General features: G+C 34.1%; 1 protein-coding gene across 4 annotated transcripts in view; it reads left to right on the forward strand.

The window, feature by feature from the left end:
* Window positions 1-18,255, forward strand: part of FBXW7 (F-box and WD repeat domain containing 7) — a 227,776-nt gene that overhangs the window by 199,157 nt on the left and 10,364 nt on the right. For all 4 annotated transcript variants that reach the window (XM_047856401.1, XM_047856400.1, XM_047856402.1 and 1 more), the window contains 3 exons: window positions 1,761-1,902; window positions 10,450-10,584; window positions 16,138-16,261. In XM_047856401.1, coding sequence (XP_047712357.1) covers window positions 1,761-1,902; window positions 10,450-10,584; window positions 16,138-16,261 — 401 coding nt within the window. The remainder of the gene's footprint in view (window positions 1-1,760; window positions 1,903-10,449; window positions 10,585-16,137; window positions 16,262-18,255) is intronic.

The following is an 18,255-nucleotide window of genomic DNA, read 5'->3' on the forward strand; positions in this document are numbered from 1 at the left end:
TGTCTTTAGTTGCTCACTTTTTGTTGTGAGAAAATACCTGAAAATGTGCAAGTTCTGTTTTCAGCCTTTTAACATATAACTTACCAAAGCAAACCAAACTGCATATTGATTTCCATGTCTTTTTGGAGACTTTATCAGTATATATTTGATGCTTTTTAATTTTTTTGACAGATTTTCTAATAATAAGAATGAAACTATGATTTTCTGTCTTCCTTATTAGAAAATTTATGATCACATTCTGGTTCATTTTGGAGAGGAAGACAGAGCTTACCTCTGAAATTTAATAGCCAGCATGGGGCGCCTGGGTGGTGCAGTCGGTTAAGTGTCCGACTTCAGCTCACGTCATGATCTTGCTGTTTGTGAATTCGAGCCCCACATTGGGCTCTGTGCTGATGGCTCAGAGCCTGGAGCCTGCTTCGGATTCTGTGTCTCCCTCTCTCTGCCCCTCCCCTGCTCACGTTCTGTCTCTCTCTGTCTCTCTCTCTCAAAAATAAGTAAACATAAAAAAAAAAAATTGATAGATGGGAAAATAGATTTAATTGTTGTATGTTAGAGATTATCTTGGATGTATAATATTAAAAGGTTTAAAGGTGGTAGATACGAAGATTTCTCTGTAAAATCTGGTGACTAAAATACATTTTTTAACAAAATAATGAAATATGCTGGATAGAAAAGGATTGAGGGTATTATTTCATTAGTAATTTATCAGAGCTTAGATATTCAGTTAATAGGCTGTAATTTGTATGTTCTTCAGATATAAAACACTTTATTATCATAGCTCAATAAATTGAAGATTATTTTACAAATGTAACTATGAGTCTTCCTGAAGTTTTTATTCAAATGTCTCCAAAATAGAGATATTCAGTATTTACCTCGATTAAATAATTTAATTATATATTGAAATTAGGAAGAAAGTTTAATATATTAATAACTTGGTTATGACTATACTTTTCTGCTATTAGTCATTTTTAGGAGAGTTGGACAGTTTTAGAGATAGATCATTTAGTCTTAACTCTTTGATTTTACTAGTGGCAGAATTGAAGGTTTATTTTCTGTAATGTCTCAGAGTTTAAATTATTCTATGAAAGTGTTCAGATGATCTCATTTGATTCAATTTTACATATCATATAGTAAGTTTTCAATACTTACTGTTTTGAGTAAATACATGTCTAATCAAGGCTTGTTCCTGTCAAATGTTATTTAGACTAAGCTTTATAAATAACAGTGGAAAGTTGGAGAGAGAGAGATAAATATTATAAATAATTTAGAAAGCATCTGAGTTGAAAATTAAGGAATAATGTGTGTGGTGAAATGTCTAAAATATATGAGCATACTGCTTCTACATATGAATTTTTTAAACCATTAGTAAGTTTCACACCCTTTTTATAAGGGAAATTTAAACTTCTATTTAATTAAGTCACTGAAGACCAGTCATAACAGAGGTAGAACCTGTATCTTCTAAAGAAGTATTTTAACATTATTTGTATGTATCAACAAGTTGCAGTTTTGCCATAGAGATTCTGTCATGTGGTTGCAGTTAGCATTGCTGGGATAATAACAGGTGGCTATGTAGGAGGGAGGAAACCTGCTCTAAGAATAGCGGAATAGATTTTGTGTATCCTTGCTCTCTGGCAATAAGCAAATAAAAATAATAATTCTGTTGATGTTTGACATATGCCACATCACATGCTTATTTAAATTAGAGCCCATTATTCTTAACAAATACCTACCTTTGTTTCCACTCTTGTGTTTTTTTGTAGTACCACTGGACTTGTACCATGTTCAGCAACACCAACAACTTTTGGAGACCTGCGAGCAGCCAATGGCCAAGGGCAACAACGACGTCGAATTACATCTGTCCAACCACCTACAGGCCTTCAGGAATGGCTGAAAATGTTTCAGGTGACATGTCTAAACACAGTATTTGAAATGCTTCACTTAATTGCTGCAAAAAATAAGGGATTATTCAGCCACGAGAAGGAACTGTTACATGCTACACCATGGATGAATCTTAAAAACATTATGTTAAGTGAAAGAAGCCAGTCACAAAAATGACATGAAATATCCAGAACAGGCAAATATATAGAGACAGAAGATAGATTAGTGATTGCTATGTGATTGGTGAGGGGATGTTGGGGCTAGCTGCTGACAGGTATGAGATTTCTTTCTGGGGTGATGGAAGTGTTCTGGAGTGGACAGAGGTGATGGTTGTACAGCAAGACAGGTGTTCTGGAAACCATTCAGGTGAACATTTTAAATGGTGAATTGGACCTTGTGTGAAGTATATGTCAATAAAAAAAAGCTGTTGAAGATAAGGGAGCTCATCTTAATTTTTAAACGCATTAATCAAGAGAATCCAGTGCTTATTTTGTATAAGTGTGTATCTGTTTTGTTGTTGCTTTTTAGATAGTAAGACCTTTCTTCCTTTTCTCTTTTATGTTGGGGTTTCTGAATATACTTGTTTTCCAAAATTTCTTGCTTAGAAGTTAAGCATTTAGGAGTAATGCAGGAACTCCTCTAATTAGTCACTTTTGGTGATTTAGCCATCACTGTTACCCTAGTAGCCTCCAAGACTTTGATACAGCTTCTCTTCATCAGTGCCATGCTGGTGTATGGCTTGTTGTGTTCATATGCTGATTACTGTATTTTACTGGCATTTAAATTCTTTGAAAGTTTACCAGGAAGATTGGCTACAACCAAACCTCTGTTAAGAATTTTGTAAATCCTGGTAGTGATATTAAATAGATTTATCTCTTCTTCCAGTGAGACAATGCATATATATTAAGCATTTAGCAAAATAGTTGACCTAGATTAAACACTTAATTATTCTTTGTAAATATCAAATAATATAAGTTATGTGAAGTCACGGTATCTCTGATATTATCCATGACATTAATGTAAAATGAATATATTTCCTTACCTCTAGCTGCTTGATTGGTAATATTTTATGAATGCATATGGGAAGAAGAATGAATAAGGGAAAAAGAAGATACTTTATTTGACTTTATTTGGTATTTCAGATTTTTACAATATCCATTATGTAAATCCTTATAAATTAAATTCCTGGGCAAAAACTAAATAAATGTCCCAGTCTTTTTCTTCTGTAGCTGGAAAATTCACTTCAATCAGTGTTGTTTTTAAATGGATTTTAAAAATTGTTTTCTACCCTTCAGGTGATTTCAAAGAAACTAGGGTAACCTTTTTTTTTTTTTTTTTCAGTTGGTGACTGTAAGGTTAGAGCAGTGGTTCTTGACAGGGGGCAGGCAGGTTTTTCCCTCAGATGAAACAGTTTTGGTTGTTGCAACTGATGGGGTGGAGGGCAGGATGCCGCTGGCATCTGGTGAGTAGTGGCCACGTAAAGCACAGCCTCCTATAGGCGAGTGTTATCAGGCCCCAAATGTCACCAGTGCTGGCACTGAGGATGAAAGTTGTGTGTCACTCTCATGATAATGTTATAAGCCACTACAATCACAAAGAATTTTTTTTCTGTCTTCATAGTCCTGTGTTGATTAACCTTACCTTTCCCCAAGGATTAGTACCCCCCTTCCCTTCTCCCAGTTCTATTACCTTAGGTTCCTGATTTTTTTTTTTAATTTGAATTAATTTTTTCCTATGCATGAACTCAATTTTAATTTTTTTTATCATAGCCTTTCGATACGAAATGTATCCCATCAATAAGAGGTAAAAAGAAGAGTCAGACATTCATACAGTCACAAAGAAATACTTCAAAGATTTTTATCATCTCTGATTAAGCCAAGGAGATGGGAATATGGCTGTGTGTTGTCAAGCACACTCAAACAGTGTGAGCGGCAGAGCGCTTGAGAATAACGCAGAAGAATTACTTAATATCATTTTTATAAGAAAGCATCAACATGATTGAAAATTTTACACTATTGGTAATAGTTTTCTCATCATTGTGGACAGCGTGCAAAATATTTATTTTATATGAAAAGCTTTATTTCTTACCACAAGGATGTCAAGTGATTTATTTTGTATGTGACATGGGCCTATTTTTTCCGGTGTTTTAGAGTACCAAAATATTCTTTGCTAGACATTTAGACTTTTCCCAATTTTAAGAGAACTCTCTCAAATATTGATTTATAGAGGGGAGGGAGTATTTGCTTTATTTTGCAGTGAGGATGTTTTCGGGAGTTCTTTGTAGAATGTTTACTTGTTCAGCTCATTCATGCTTTTCTTAATGAAATGTCCACGTTACCACATATTGTATGTCACCAAGTCTGAGGTGCTTAATATCTAGGTTATTAGATGCATCCCATCTTCAGAAATCTTATTTGTAAAAAAAAAAAACAAAAAGTTTCTTACAATAAATGGGATTCAATAAATTAAAGAATATTAGGCTAGCCTTTGTTCTGTAAAAAAGCCCATTTGATTGCTTTTCGTATTAGAAGTAGATGCAGTGAAGACAACTGTTCTTAGCTAATAGGAATAACAGGTAGAATTATCCCTCCAGGTATAGTGTTTTTTTCAGATAAATATTCTGCAACAAAGAAATCTTTTAGCAACAAAAAGTCAACTAAACAGGTGTATCAGGACCTTAATCTTTTGAGTACCATATCTGTCTCTTACACACCCAGGTCCTCATTGTTGTGCATTGCCCTTTATTTTCAGGGCTGGTGCCAAAGTAACTAGAGATGAATCACTTGCCTAAAAGCGTATAGGGCTTTCATGGCCAACTTGTAGAGAGATATAATTTCATAGTAAAGTAGGGGAGTCGTGAGTTGACCCTGTGTGCTATAGTGGAGGGATAATTAGACTGGCATGATTTCTACAAATGTGCTGTGGGGGTATTTAATGATGACTTTTCCGTTGCATAACAAGCAAAATGGGAGAGCTCATCCCCTTACTGTTCTGCTATTGCTCCTAAGGCAGTGATACAGCATTGTTTTAGTCCAGCTCCATCTATTCCGACAAAGTACTCTGTACTCAATTTATAAATGGAATGAGAACAAATGATATACCATTTTGAATAAAGGGAAATTGAAACAAAATGGCATTGCAAAATTGAAGTGGAAATTCAAAACAAAACAAAAAACCAGAAATTTTGTACTGTGTAAATTTTTAGTAGCCATTGGTTCTACTTTTTTTGGCAGCCAGATTGATGCTTCAGGTTGTTAATTTGGGGGCAGAGGATTGGTCATTTTGTTTGTGCATTTGGGTGTTACATATAGGTTTTTTTACTTGAAAATTTTAGAGCAAGTAAAGGCATCAATAACATTATTATGATCTTATGTTGAAATTTATATTTAGAGGCATCCAGATATAAATGAGAAGCACATATGACTTAGAAGAAAAAGATCTTAGTACAAATTTTGGCTTTGCCCCTTAATACTAGGTAATTTTATTGGTATTACATAACCACTCTTGCCTATTTTCATCCTCTGTAAGACAGATACAACACTAAAAAGTTGTCAAACAGGAGACAACATGTAAATGTGCTTAAAGCTTTATGTGGAAATAACAGTGGAGACTCAATGTTCGTTTCTTCTCTTGGTCAAGAAATAGCCTTTGTGAACCTCCGTTTTCTCAGGTCTAAAAAAGGGCTATTAAAAACAGCTTCATACAAATGTTATTAGCATTATTTTAATAAAAAAATTTGCATTGCATTAAAATAGTGAATGTACTTTGAAAATACTAATACTCAAATATTTTTTAAATGATAAAGTAGAAAATACTTATGTGTTTTGACATTAAAAGTGGAGTAAAAACACTCTCTTGAAGGATTTAATTAAGTACCACGGTAACACTTAGAAATTGTACATGTTCTCTGTTTTATTTAGATCTTTTTTATTTGCTAGTCAACAAAATACCAAAACAGGATTATGCCAAAATAAAATGAATTCAGTGTTACTTTGCAATTGTATTTGAGGCAGTATGATTAAAAACCTTGTGTGAAGAAGAAAGTGTGTGTTTAAGAAAGTCATGAGAAATCGGTTCTTTACCACATGAAATTCAGGCGTGGTACTACCGAAAGTCATAATGTGTACATATCTGAATGGGGTATAGAGATCATCCAGACTAGTAACCAACACTGTTTGTGAGTCACTTGCATCAATACTGGATGAGCTGTTTATTTAAAACACAAAATGTCCTCAGCCCCACCTTGACTACTGAATCAGACTCTTTGATGATGAGTTCTAGGACTCTGATTCTTACACTCCTCAACCAGCATTTGGGAAACACTGGTCTGGACCAAGCCCCTCATTATACAGGTGGGGTCTCTGAGATTAATTAAGGGACTTTCATATGGTTCCATGGTGAGTTTACTGGTGAAACCCCAGCCCCTAATTGCAGTTCAGTGCTTCTTATATTCTTCACTACTACCTTCATTCTCTAATTATCTGAAATAAAATACTCCTTTCGTGGGGAATTTTCAAGTTTGCATTTGCAATTTTGCCCACAAATTAAGTTTTGTTTCTTTTGATCCTTGCCAAATTTGGAATGTTTTTCCTATCTCCTTAAATAAGTTCTCACATAACTTTACCATGAAAGACCAAAGGAAGATGCTTTCATCCAGGACAACTATTTTTTAGAACAGAAATAAAATAATTATCAGAATTATCCAGCAATTTTGCAGATGCAGAAATAAGGCCTGCAGAGGTTAAAGTGTAATCTAATTAGTGTCAGTATCACCTCTAAAAGTTGGGTTTCCTGATCTGAAATTGACTGCTGTTTCCACTATTCCTCATTAAAGGAATGAGGGTTGTTGTTATTTTGTTTTAATATAGTCATTAACTGCTAGTTTTTCAAGTTAATACATACTTCCCTTGCTGGTAAACCATGTATGCAAAAATTTGGAATCAGTCTTGGAGCCAAACTAAACAAGTAAGTCCTAGTAATACCATCAAATATAAATACCAGAAACACTCTCTGGAGAGAATTTTGAGTTAGTGGTGGTGTGGTATTTCCTGACTCTTTGGGGATTCATTTATTTATTCAACAAATAATTACTGGTGCTAGGTTCTACTTTGGATTTGGAATACAATAGTGAACAAAACAGACCAAAAACTCTTTTCCACAGAACTTACATTATAGGAGAGGGGTGGAATGGGGGCGGGGGTTGGACTGGTTTGCAGTTTTAAAAAGGTTGCCTGGAGTTGGTCTCGGAAGGACATAGGGAAGAAGCCATGTGGATATCAAGGGCAAGAATGTTCCAGGAACAGCAAGTGAAAAGGCTCTGAAGCAGAGCATGCTTGGTTTGTCTATGGCTAAAGCGACTAAACAAGAGGGAAAGGAGTAGGAAATAGAATCTTATAGGCCAACCCAGACTGGTTTTTACTTTTAATTTTTTTTGAAAAATGTTTTTAATGTATTATTTTTGAAAGAGAGAGAAACAGACAGAGCACGAGTGGGGTAGGGGCAGAGAGAGGGAGACACAGAATCTGAAGCAGGCTCCAGGCTCTGAGCTGTCATCACAGATCCCAACCTGGGGCTCAAACTCATGAGCCATGAGGTCACGACCTGAGCCGAAGTTGGACACTTAACTGACTGAGCTACCCAGGTGCCCCTGGTTTTTACTTTGAAGTCGGAAGCCACTAGAGGGTTTTAAGCAGAAGAGTGAGTGATTTTTAGCAGTATCACTGACTGTTTTGTGAAGAATAGAACAAGGAAGCTTGTGGAAAGGAATAATCCACGCGAGAGATAATATAGTAGCTAGGCCAATGTAGTTAACAGTCAGATTCTGGATATATTTTGAAGTTTAAGGCCTTAAAATTCATTGATGGATCAGAACCATCTAACAGTGGTGAGAATGAGAGAGTTAGGGATGACTCCAGAGTTTTTGGCTTGAGCAACTAAGAGAATTAAGAGTTACGGTTTACTGAAATAGGGAGGATTATGGACATGCATATTTGAAGAGAAAGATCATGGATATGTTAAGTTTTTATTGCATATCTAAGAATACATGTTGAATGGGCAATTTTATATACCAATCTGGAAGAAATCCAGGCTGGGGAGAGGAAAGCTTTCTGTATGGTTCATACCTTTGTCGAAACCATCTAAGGAAAGTGACTTTAAGTAATTAGACTATTGAATATGTGTGGTAGGTGGAAACAGTCTCATTTACTACCTAGCTTGCAGCCTGTGTTGCTAATCCTTGTCAGTGGTATACTTTTAAATAAAGGGTCACAAAGTAACATCTGTTGAATGTATGTATAATTTAAACACAGATATGCATTTAATTTTATTTGACTTGTTAAATCAAATATTGTTTAAAACAAAAACATTGTTTAAAATCTTAGAAATATTTTCCTATGCAAGCATAATTTTTGTCATGGACTTTGCTTAAATATATAGAAATTTCTGACATAGCTTTTAGTATTTACTTAAAATCTGAATTAGTTGTTTATTTTTTATTCTGGCTTTTCACATTCTACACCCGATCCCCTAAAATCCTTGATAAAATACGTTTTCCATCTGTTAGCAGTAATATATCATGTATTAATAATGTTTTTCTACCCTTCCTTTTCTTTCTTAAGAAAACTGTAATAATTCATTAACTGAAAAAAAGACATTAAACAAGTATATTGCCTTAAAGTAGAAATATTCATAGTAGCTATTCATGTCATTAATCTATGTAAGGTACATAGAGTAGTAATACGTTGTAAGGTTTTTCACCCTATTACTGTAGAAGATTACATAGGATACCTTTATTTTTATATCAAAATTTAACCATAAAAACTTCCAAAAAGTGTTTCTAAGGCAAACAGTCATATATGCAAAGGTGTTTAAAAAGTTTTCAATAATTAAATTAAATTTAATTAAGTAATTAAGATTATTGTGCTATCAGGTTACTTAAAGCTGCATTTTAATCAAGTCAGCATAAGTTATCCGTTACCCAAATTGGATATGTCTTCATACTTGTGTCCATGAATGGAGGGGAACAACATATTTATGAAAACCCACCTTCAATTCTATGAGGAATCTATATCAATAAATTAGAGTTTATAGTATTGATAGTAAATGATCAGAGATGAGGGGAGATGATCAGTGTAAGTTTTGTTAAAGAGGTAAATTTTGATTTGAAGCTGTGTGAGAAAAACTGAACAAAACAGTCGAACTTCAAAGTAACTGCTTTTCATTGGTCATGAGTATGCAAATACATATATTTGAGTAGTTTTTATTTCCGTGCATAAGTCCTCACCCTAATTAAAAAGGGTCCAAGGTGGGTTCTCAAGGAGAATCTTCTAGGTATGCAGGTATATAGAAGTAAAAGAAAAGAATACGATTTATTAGAGTCTATGTTTCCTCATATTTGGTGGTAAAATGGGAATGTTTCCCAGAGTTTTTATGATTAAGTAAGATAATGTTTGTGATAAGTGCTTTGGAAATACTATTGAAATGTTTGATAGTATTAACCTAATCTACACCTTATAATAGGAGTTTCATCTACAATGAAATTCATTGTAGATTCTAAAGGGACAAAAAAAATTTTAACTACAGTACTTTAAAAAGTATTCTAAATAAGGCTTCCTGTGTCCTGCGTATATCTCAGTTTTCAATTATTATCCATTTCATATATTACAAAATCCAGGTTCCTAGTTTGAGCAAGAAATGGAATGTCAAATTGGACATAATAATTCACAAAGGTACTTAAATCAGCCTGGTCAAGGATGTTCTTTCACTTAAGCATCACAAAGTTATTTACATGTTTTACATGATTATTTTGAGGGGAAATTCTAACACTCTAAATTATTCACATGGCTTTTTAATGTTTCCTTTTAAGAATCATGGCTTTTCTGTGCAGATGTTCCTCACTGGCAAAAAAAATTTTTTTTAATAATCCCCTAGTATAAAGTAGTTTCTGTTTTTTAAAGTATAATAATGTGTTTTTGTCTTTCCCATAAGTAGTACTTTGTTTCTGACCCTTTTGTTCACATTCTAGTATCAGTACTAAGTCAGTTACTGTTTTATGTTTTTGCTGCTTTTTATTTCAAATTATTTTCACATAATAAATCAAAGTTCTTTTATTTTGTGGAAGACACTTGTCAGATTTGCAGTATATCCAGCTATTAATTTTTCTCTAAATCATGCTGCCAATCTCCTCTGAGATGGGTTCCTTATTAACACTATCAAATTTTATGGTGCCCACTGGAAAGAATATAAAATACCTTGTTTACTTAGTAGCCCAAGTTGATGTTTCCAGATAAAACTCTTGATTTCTTATCTTGATAGTAGATGAACATATAATATTTATAATAATATGGTACAAAAATATTTGTCAAAATCATGACTTTTTCTTAAGCTTTTATAAAATAAAGGTACCTAGTGAATTTGATGAGAATAATTGATTATCACTTCAGTGACTCCTGGAGAAACTTTCACTGTAAGCAGCCACTTTTTATGTTACGTGTAAACGTGGATTTTCCTTTATGAGTTTATAGCTTGAGACATCTATTAAAATAATAAAAATTTCTACTTCCTTTTTGATAGAGCTGGAGTGGACCAGAGAAATTGCTTGCTTTAGATGAACTTATTGATAGTTGTGAACCAACACAAGTAAAACATATGATGCAAGTGATAGAACCCCAGTTTCAACGAGACTTCATTTCCTTGCTCCCTAAAGAGGTAAGGATTATCAATTATATTCTTCTGGGTGCTATTTGATAATATAACTCCATAGCGACCACCTTTAAACATGGTCATGCTAATTATGGTATTCAGTATTGTCGGTTTAACGCTCTTAATTAGTGTTAAAGAGAGATGTAAATGATAAGCTGCCATGACTTAATAGTATCATTTCCAGATTCAAGTATATTTATGGACTAAGTGACTTCTTTCCACCCCTGCAGTAAGTCATAGGAGAGTAACCTATTGAGTTTTCATTAATTTGATTATTCCTTTATCATAATTTTTTCCCAGGTTATTTGAAGCCCAACCTTTTTGTCTTGGTACATTTATTATATATAGTAGCAGATTTTTTTAGAAATTCTGATTTTATTAAAACAGATTTTTGTTGTTTGTTTCTCCAAAATCCCTCTGAGACTAATAGTTTTATGATTCTATTGAATGATAGTTCTCCGTTAACTCACATTATGTAATTTTTTTTAAATATGTGGAATTTCACATGTGTATCTTTTTCTACTAATCATCCTTCGTCTTTCCCCCATCTCTCTCGCTCTCTCTCTCCCATGCACGCGCGCGCGCACGTGTACACACACACACACACACACACACACACACACACTCTCACAGATTTCCTGCATCGATTACATCTTTATGGCATTTCTTTTGGAATTACTTATGCCTAGTTTTTATATCTTTATGTGAACTGACACTATTTTTTATCATAGATTGATTTTGATCACATGGGCATTCTTGGCTGCATAAATGAGGCATAGCTTAGATGTTGTTCTTTTATTGATGTTATAGGCTTCACAGTTTCATTTCTGTCAGCAAACAAATAATATGACATTAAATAATCAATGTCACGTGGTTTATATTTTCACAAATTATTTATGTGCCACTAATTATATGTCAGCTAAGAAAACAATATATAAGACACTAATATACTACTGCAAATGATCTTAAAACTTCTAATATGAAGAGGAAAAGAGTCGTTTTTTTTGGATAACCATTCTAAATATCCTAAGGGCATTAAACATAGTCTCAATAATTTCACATTGGATATGAATAAAATAGTTTTATCATATTTAATGTATGAAACTAAGCATTACTTTAAGAGAAAGCAAAGTGGAAATAATATCTTTTTCCTGAAATGTTTCTTCTTTGGAATGATTTTTTTTAAGTGGCAAAAAAAAAAAAAAAAAATAGCATTGTCCCAGAAAAAATTTTTTATTCTTGCTGGCTCATGCTAAACCTGAACCTTTTGAATAGAATTGGCTTATGAAATGACATAAGCTCTCTTTGCTTCCAGAAGGACATTCATAATAGGTAGCACTTTTATAAGTATTTGACTGAAAGTAAAGTTAGTCCCTCTAATATTTTCTTCATGGTTTCCCTAGATATCCTCCTTATTTTAGAAGGTAGTATTTTTGTTAAAATACAGACTTTCTCTTAGTCTAGTTTATCCTCTTGTCTCTAAAAATGGTGAATCTTTTGTTTTGCTTTATTTGTATTTCCATAATAACTTTTGAACACAAGAAATACTTAAAATCCGAAGACTATGAAAATATTTTTAAGAGTCTAAGAATTAAGCACAAATTATTGATAACCAGTGTAAATGCAATAAAGATTTTTTTGGATTAAGTGTTCTTTTCAAGATTGCCTGAGGAAAAAGTAGGGAGGCTAGAGAAAAGAACAAGAGTGAGCTCTGGCTTAGCGGATCTTCTGCATTTTCCCTCTTTTTCAACTACTAGGAAACATTTCATATTTTAAAAAAATGCTTTATTTTATATTTGGAGAAAGAATGGTATAGATCTAAGTCCTTAAGGAAACTATTATCTTATTGGAGACTAAGTGCTATTATTATTTAAAACATCACTACTTTCATGTCAGGAAATGGACTTGTAATGATTTTCTTATAATTCCTTTCAACAGATCTCAAAGCTCTTTACCAACACTTACTTTTTCTTTTTTTTTTTAATGTCTATTTTTGAGAGAGAGAGAGAAAGAGACAGAGTGTGAGCCGGGGAGGGGCAGAGAGAGAGGGAGACACAGAATCCGAAGCAGGTTCCAGGCTCTGAGCTGTCAGCAGCACAGAGCCTGATGTGGGACTCGAACTCACAAACCATGAGATCATGACCTGAGCCGAAGTCAGACACTTAACCGATTGAGCCACCCAGGCGCCCCATCAACACTTACTTTTTAATCTCAAAAACCTTGATTAAAATGTCACTAGTCTCACGTGGGAGGCTTGTGATATACTGCATTATCCTTATTTTTGTAAATAAATGCCAAGAAAAGCATAGTGATTCAGTAGATGACCTAGAACAAAACCTAAATTCTTCAATTTTTTTAAAGTTTATTTGCTATTTATTTGGAGAGAGAGAGCAAGCAAGCAGGAAAGGGGCAGAGAGAGGGAAGGAGAGAAAGAGAATCCCAAGCAGACTGTCACGCAGAGCTCCATGCGGGGTTCAAATTCATGAACCGTGAGATCATGAGCCAAAATCAAGAGTTGATGCTTAACCAGCTGAGCCACTCAGATACCCCCCAAACCTGAACTCTTAACATAGGATCAGCCAACAATTTCTTTATTCTTTTTTTAACCCCCTGTTTCACTAGTTCAATCCAGGGAAATACAGCAATTTTCTGGGAAAGTATTAGTTCCCTCTCACGTATAATATGGTGGTCTCTTACATAGGTTAAAGAGAAAAACAAAAAATAGCAACTCTCACTGAAATGACAAGTTTGGTCAAGGAAAAGCTTATTTAAAATAGATGTTCAATTTAAGAGCTTCTGTCTGTTGAGGCCTTAGGAGGAATTACTAATCCAGATTTTACCTTTACAAGAAATGAAAAGAGGGGTGTCTGAATGGCTCAATCAGTTAAGTATCCAACTCTTAATTTTGGCTCAGGTTATGATCTCATGGTTTGTGAGTTCGAGCCCCATGTCGGGCTCTACACTGACAGTGCAGAGCTTGCTTGGGATTCTTTCTCTCTGCGCCCCCCCCCCCCCCCCCGCCTCCCTCTCTCTCAAAATAAGCATTAAAAAAAAAAGACAAATGAATAGAAAATTGGATTAGCCAGACCATTTTACTTGGCCACAACAAACCTATACTCCCCTGCTATAGTATTATAGAGATGTTGTTCAGGACAATGCCCACTTTCCGCCTCCTGCAAGGAGCCCCACATGACTAAACCTTGCTTCCTTTGAGGAATTGTTGTACTTCCCCCATAATACACGTTAAGAATTGTATAACTAATTGTTGTTCCTTTTGTGCTTGGTAGTTTAGTTAAAAAACCATGTAAGATATTGTTGCCAGTGCATTTGTGTTCTACTTTTTCCCTGATTTAAACTTAACTTCTTTTATGATTTATATTTTTACTGGTTCTGATTTTCTTTTTCATATTTTTTATTTTCCTATGTGTATTTTCTACAATACTTAGATGTTTTTAATAGAACGACTAGATTTAAATAGAATAAGTTGAAATTCATGGTTGAGTTAGGGCCTCTGTTGTTTTAAAGGAAAAATGTACCAGTTACCTGTGGAGTTAGCACTTCAACTTTCGTTAGCACCCAAGTGTTTCTTTACCCTTTAATGCATTTCTCTTTAATGCATGCAGACACTGGACTAGGTGAGCTCATAATCACCAGTAATGAAGGAAATGATAGACGATTTAGGATGTACCTTTGAAATCTAAGGTGCTCTGGATTCATTTTCTAGCCTTTAAGATCCATTGCCTGTTTCTGTAAATTACCTGATTTCTACTTCAGCTGGATAACTAAAACAAAGAATAGACTTTTTCAGATGACCATTTTAAATATGTTGGGCATTAAATAGCATCTCTTTTTCACAAATATAACTTTGTGCCTTCTATATTAAATATGAATTTCACATAGAAGAAAAATATGGTGTTATCATTACTGTTATACTGGCACTAAACAACTTGCCCAGGCTTAATTTCAAAATTAAGTGACTTACAGAGTATCCATTAGAAAAGTATAATGTTGATACCTATATCTATCTATATCTGTGTCTATGTTTGTGTATTTGTATATGTGTATGTATGTATACACATATATGTAGATTGTTGGATATAGTTATGCCTTTTTGTTTAAAATTACTCAGTTTCTAAATATGATCCTGAATGGGCTTCTCTGATAGACCAAAAATAATTATTCCACAAAAAGGTTTTTTCTGTCATTTATCAGTAACAGTATTAAATTGAGTACTGACTGGCTGGAGTACTTTCTATATGAAGTGTGCTCAATAAATATGTGATTAATGATGAGCTCTCTCTATATAATGTTCTTGGGTAAGCATAATTTATATCATGTAATTACTGGTTAGCATCAGAAAATAATTCAAATTGTGCTTTTACTCCCTGTATGGCCTTTGGCCCTTTAAACGATAGTTTGTTTTAATTCTTGTAATTTAATTTCTGTGAACACTAAACTTTATTGCTTTGTTTAGATCATTTGGGTTCTAATATCATAATTTAAATTTTTATGTGATTAGTGAGGCTAATTGGATAAGCATACTCACAAGTTACCATCCCCCTCTTTTTTCTTTCTTCTTCCCTTATTTACTTGAATTGACTATACATGCTTAAAAAAAAATGATGGTTTGCAACCCTTGGAAACAAAATTTTAAAATCAGTGATATACCAAAGAGCTGGTACAAATATACAAATATATCTGTCCCATCAAGAAAATCCCCACCAGCAATGTAAAGTAATTAGAACCTAATTGCTTTTATATGTCTGTGGAGCAGTTTAGTAATTGTACCCTCTTGTCATTTACATTGAAGGGTATACATGTTTGAGAAGTTCATCATTGTGATAATAGACACTTTGATGTGATAAAGAACTATTAATCATATCTATCAGAAGTGATCTGAAATCCTACCACACAGAATATCTAGATATCTCATTTCTTTTTTTTAATGTTCATTTGTTTTTTAGAGAGAAAGTGCAAGCGGGGGAGGGTTGGGGAGGGATGTGGAACAGAGGATCTGAAGTGGGCTCTGTGCTGACAGCTTCAGGGCTGACAGCAGTGAGCCCAATGCGGGGCTCGAACTCACAAACCACAAGATCGTGACCTGAGCTGAAGTTGGATATTCAATAGAGTGAGCCACTCAAGCGCCCCTGAAATCTCATTCCTTAATTTATGTCATAACTTCAGTGAATTTACATGGTAGTGGGGAGAGAAAAGTACAAAATCTAAATGACTAATAAAGTGTACATACACATACATACGTACATAAATGGTAGAATTCTTGAGTTGAGGCTCACAGAGCAAAAGAGCAGAGGCAGAGAAGCCTAAGTATTCTTTGCAGACGTGACGTTAGTCAAGTGAAGTTCATAAAAACCAATAGAGCGAGTTTTTTAAGCTTGGTATATATTTAAGATTAACTATTAGAAAGTCAATTTCAAAAATTAGAATGTAGAATTATATTGTGTTTATCTAAAAGTGCTTCATTCTATAGTAAATAATTAACTTATTATTTTTGTATGTGTATTTTTAAATATGGACATACTGTGCTTTTGTTTTTCATAGCTGGCACTTTATGTGCTTTCATTCCTGGAACCCAAAGACCTGCTACAAGCGGCTCAGACTTGTCGCTACTGGAGAATTTTGGCTGAAGACAACCTTCTCTGGAGAGAGAAATGCAAAGAAGAGGGTAAGGTTCAAAATCACAAAGAGAAAATCTTTAGACTCTGAAAAAGCAAAGTGACTCTGAAAACAAATAGCAAAAAGTAAAAATTAGAAGTTTTATATGTGCACATAGAATTGAAAAAAGAGAACTTTGGCCGCTTATCAAAGAATGAAAAATTAGTCTTCATTGACATTCACCTACTTATATAAAATCCACAGGTTACCCCACACATTCAAATGAGCTAGATCTCGCAGCTAACCCCTTTAATGAGGGATAGTAACGAATAGCAAATGTATCTGATTTGCTTCCCAGTCTGAAAAGACCCGATGAGAATGATTTAGAGGAAACCTAAAAAAAAACAAACAAACCAAAGCAAAACACAGACCCATGTATACAGAGAGCAGATTGTTAATTGGCAGAGGAGAGGGGAATTGGGGAGGCGGGTAAAATAGGTAAAGGGGATTAAGAACTATAAGCTTCTAGTTGTAGAATAAGTAAGTCATGGGGATGTAATGTAAGCATGGGCAATAGAGTCAATAATATTGTAGTAACTTTGTAAGTTCACAGAGGATAGCTAGATTTATCGTCATGACAATTTTGCAGCGTATATAAATATCTAACCACTGTGCTGTATACCTGATACTAATATTGTATGTCAGCTATACCTCAGTTTAAAGGACGGACAAACCAAAGACCTAAATAGGAATTTTTGTTTAAAATAGGATAGCGATTAATTTCTACCAGCAGTTTCATGGATGAGAAAGGTGTCCGTCTCTCCAATACTCACAATTAAAGATCAAGTTATAATTGCAACTGTCCTTGGGAGAGAAACTCACTGGAATTCACACTAATAAATGTCTACTAAGTCATATAATGAAGGAAGGAAGAAAGGAAACCCCAAAATTATATTAACAGTATTCAAATATTTCATATTCTATTCTTTTCTTTCACAAACATTTATTGAACACCTCCTATGAGCTAGAGATTCTTAAATGTTGGGGATATAGTACTGAACTCCCATTTTCTTCCCATCATGGAGTTTATGTTCTTGAAAATTGTAAAAAAAATAAACAGAACAAAGAAAAAGAAAAAAAATATCCTTTCTTAGTAGAGGAGAAGGTATTATCTATATTAAATAACAAAAGGACATTTTTTTTCCAGCAGGCATCTAAAAAAATTATATTTTTGAAAAAAAAATGTAAAAATATGATTTGCCTCTGATAAGCAAAAATTTTTAGAAAGAAAGTAGAGCATGAGACAGATACTCTACAGGTTACCCTTCCCTTCATGGAGATCACAGTTGATGAGGGGCACTGATGGTTAATAAAGCTGGAAGGTGAAGATCCAGGATACTTGGTTTCTGTCCTGCTTTTGCCCTGTCTGTAGCTTTGACTAGTGAAACCTTCTCTTCTCAAGTGTCTATATACATAAAGTGGGATTAATTATCCTTGCCTTACCTTCTCTCATAGAATCATTATTTTAATGACTTTTTAAAAAACTGTGGTAACATATACCTAAGATAGAACTTATCATTCTAACCATTTTTAAAATTACAGTTCAGTGGCATGAAATACATTCATGTTTTGTACAATTCATCTTTAGAACTTTTTCATCTTTCCCAGCTGAGAGTTGATATCCATTTAACAGGAACTCGTTCCTCCTCCCCGCAGCCCCTAGCATCCATCATTCTGTTTTCTGTCTATGAGTTTGACTACTACTCTATGTGCCTCATATAAGTGGAATCATACGGTATTTGCTTTTTTGTGACTGACTTGTTTCATTTTGCATACTGTCTTCAAGGCACATCTGTGTGGTAGCATGTGTCAGAATTCTCTTCTTTATCGAGGCTGAATAAATATTCCACTGTATATATCCCACATTTTGTTTCTTTATTCATCCATCGATGGACACTTGGGATGCTTCCACCTTTCAGCTATTTTGAATAATGCAGCTACGAACGTGGGTGTACAAGTATCTGTTCAAGTTTCTGCTTTCAATTCTCTTGGGTGTGTATCCAG

The sequence above is a fragment of the Prionailurus viverrinus genome, chromosome B1, assembly GCF_022837055.1.
Source record: "Prionailurus viverrinus isolate Anna chromosome B1, UM_Priviv_1.0, whole genome shotgun sequence".
Taxonomy (NCBI): Eukaryota; Metazoa; Chordata; class Mammalia; order Carnivora; family Felidae; genus Prionailurus; species Prionailurus viverrinus.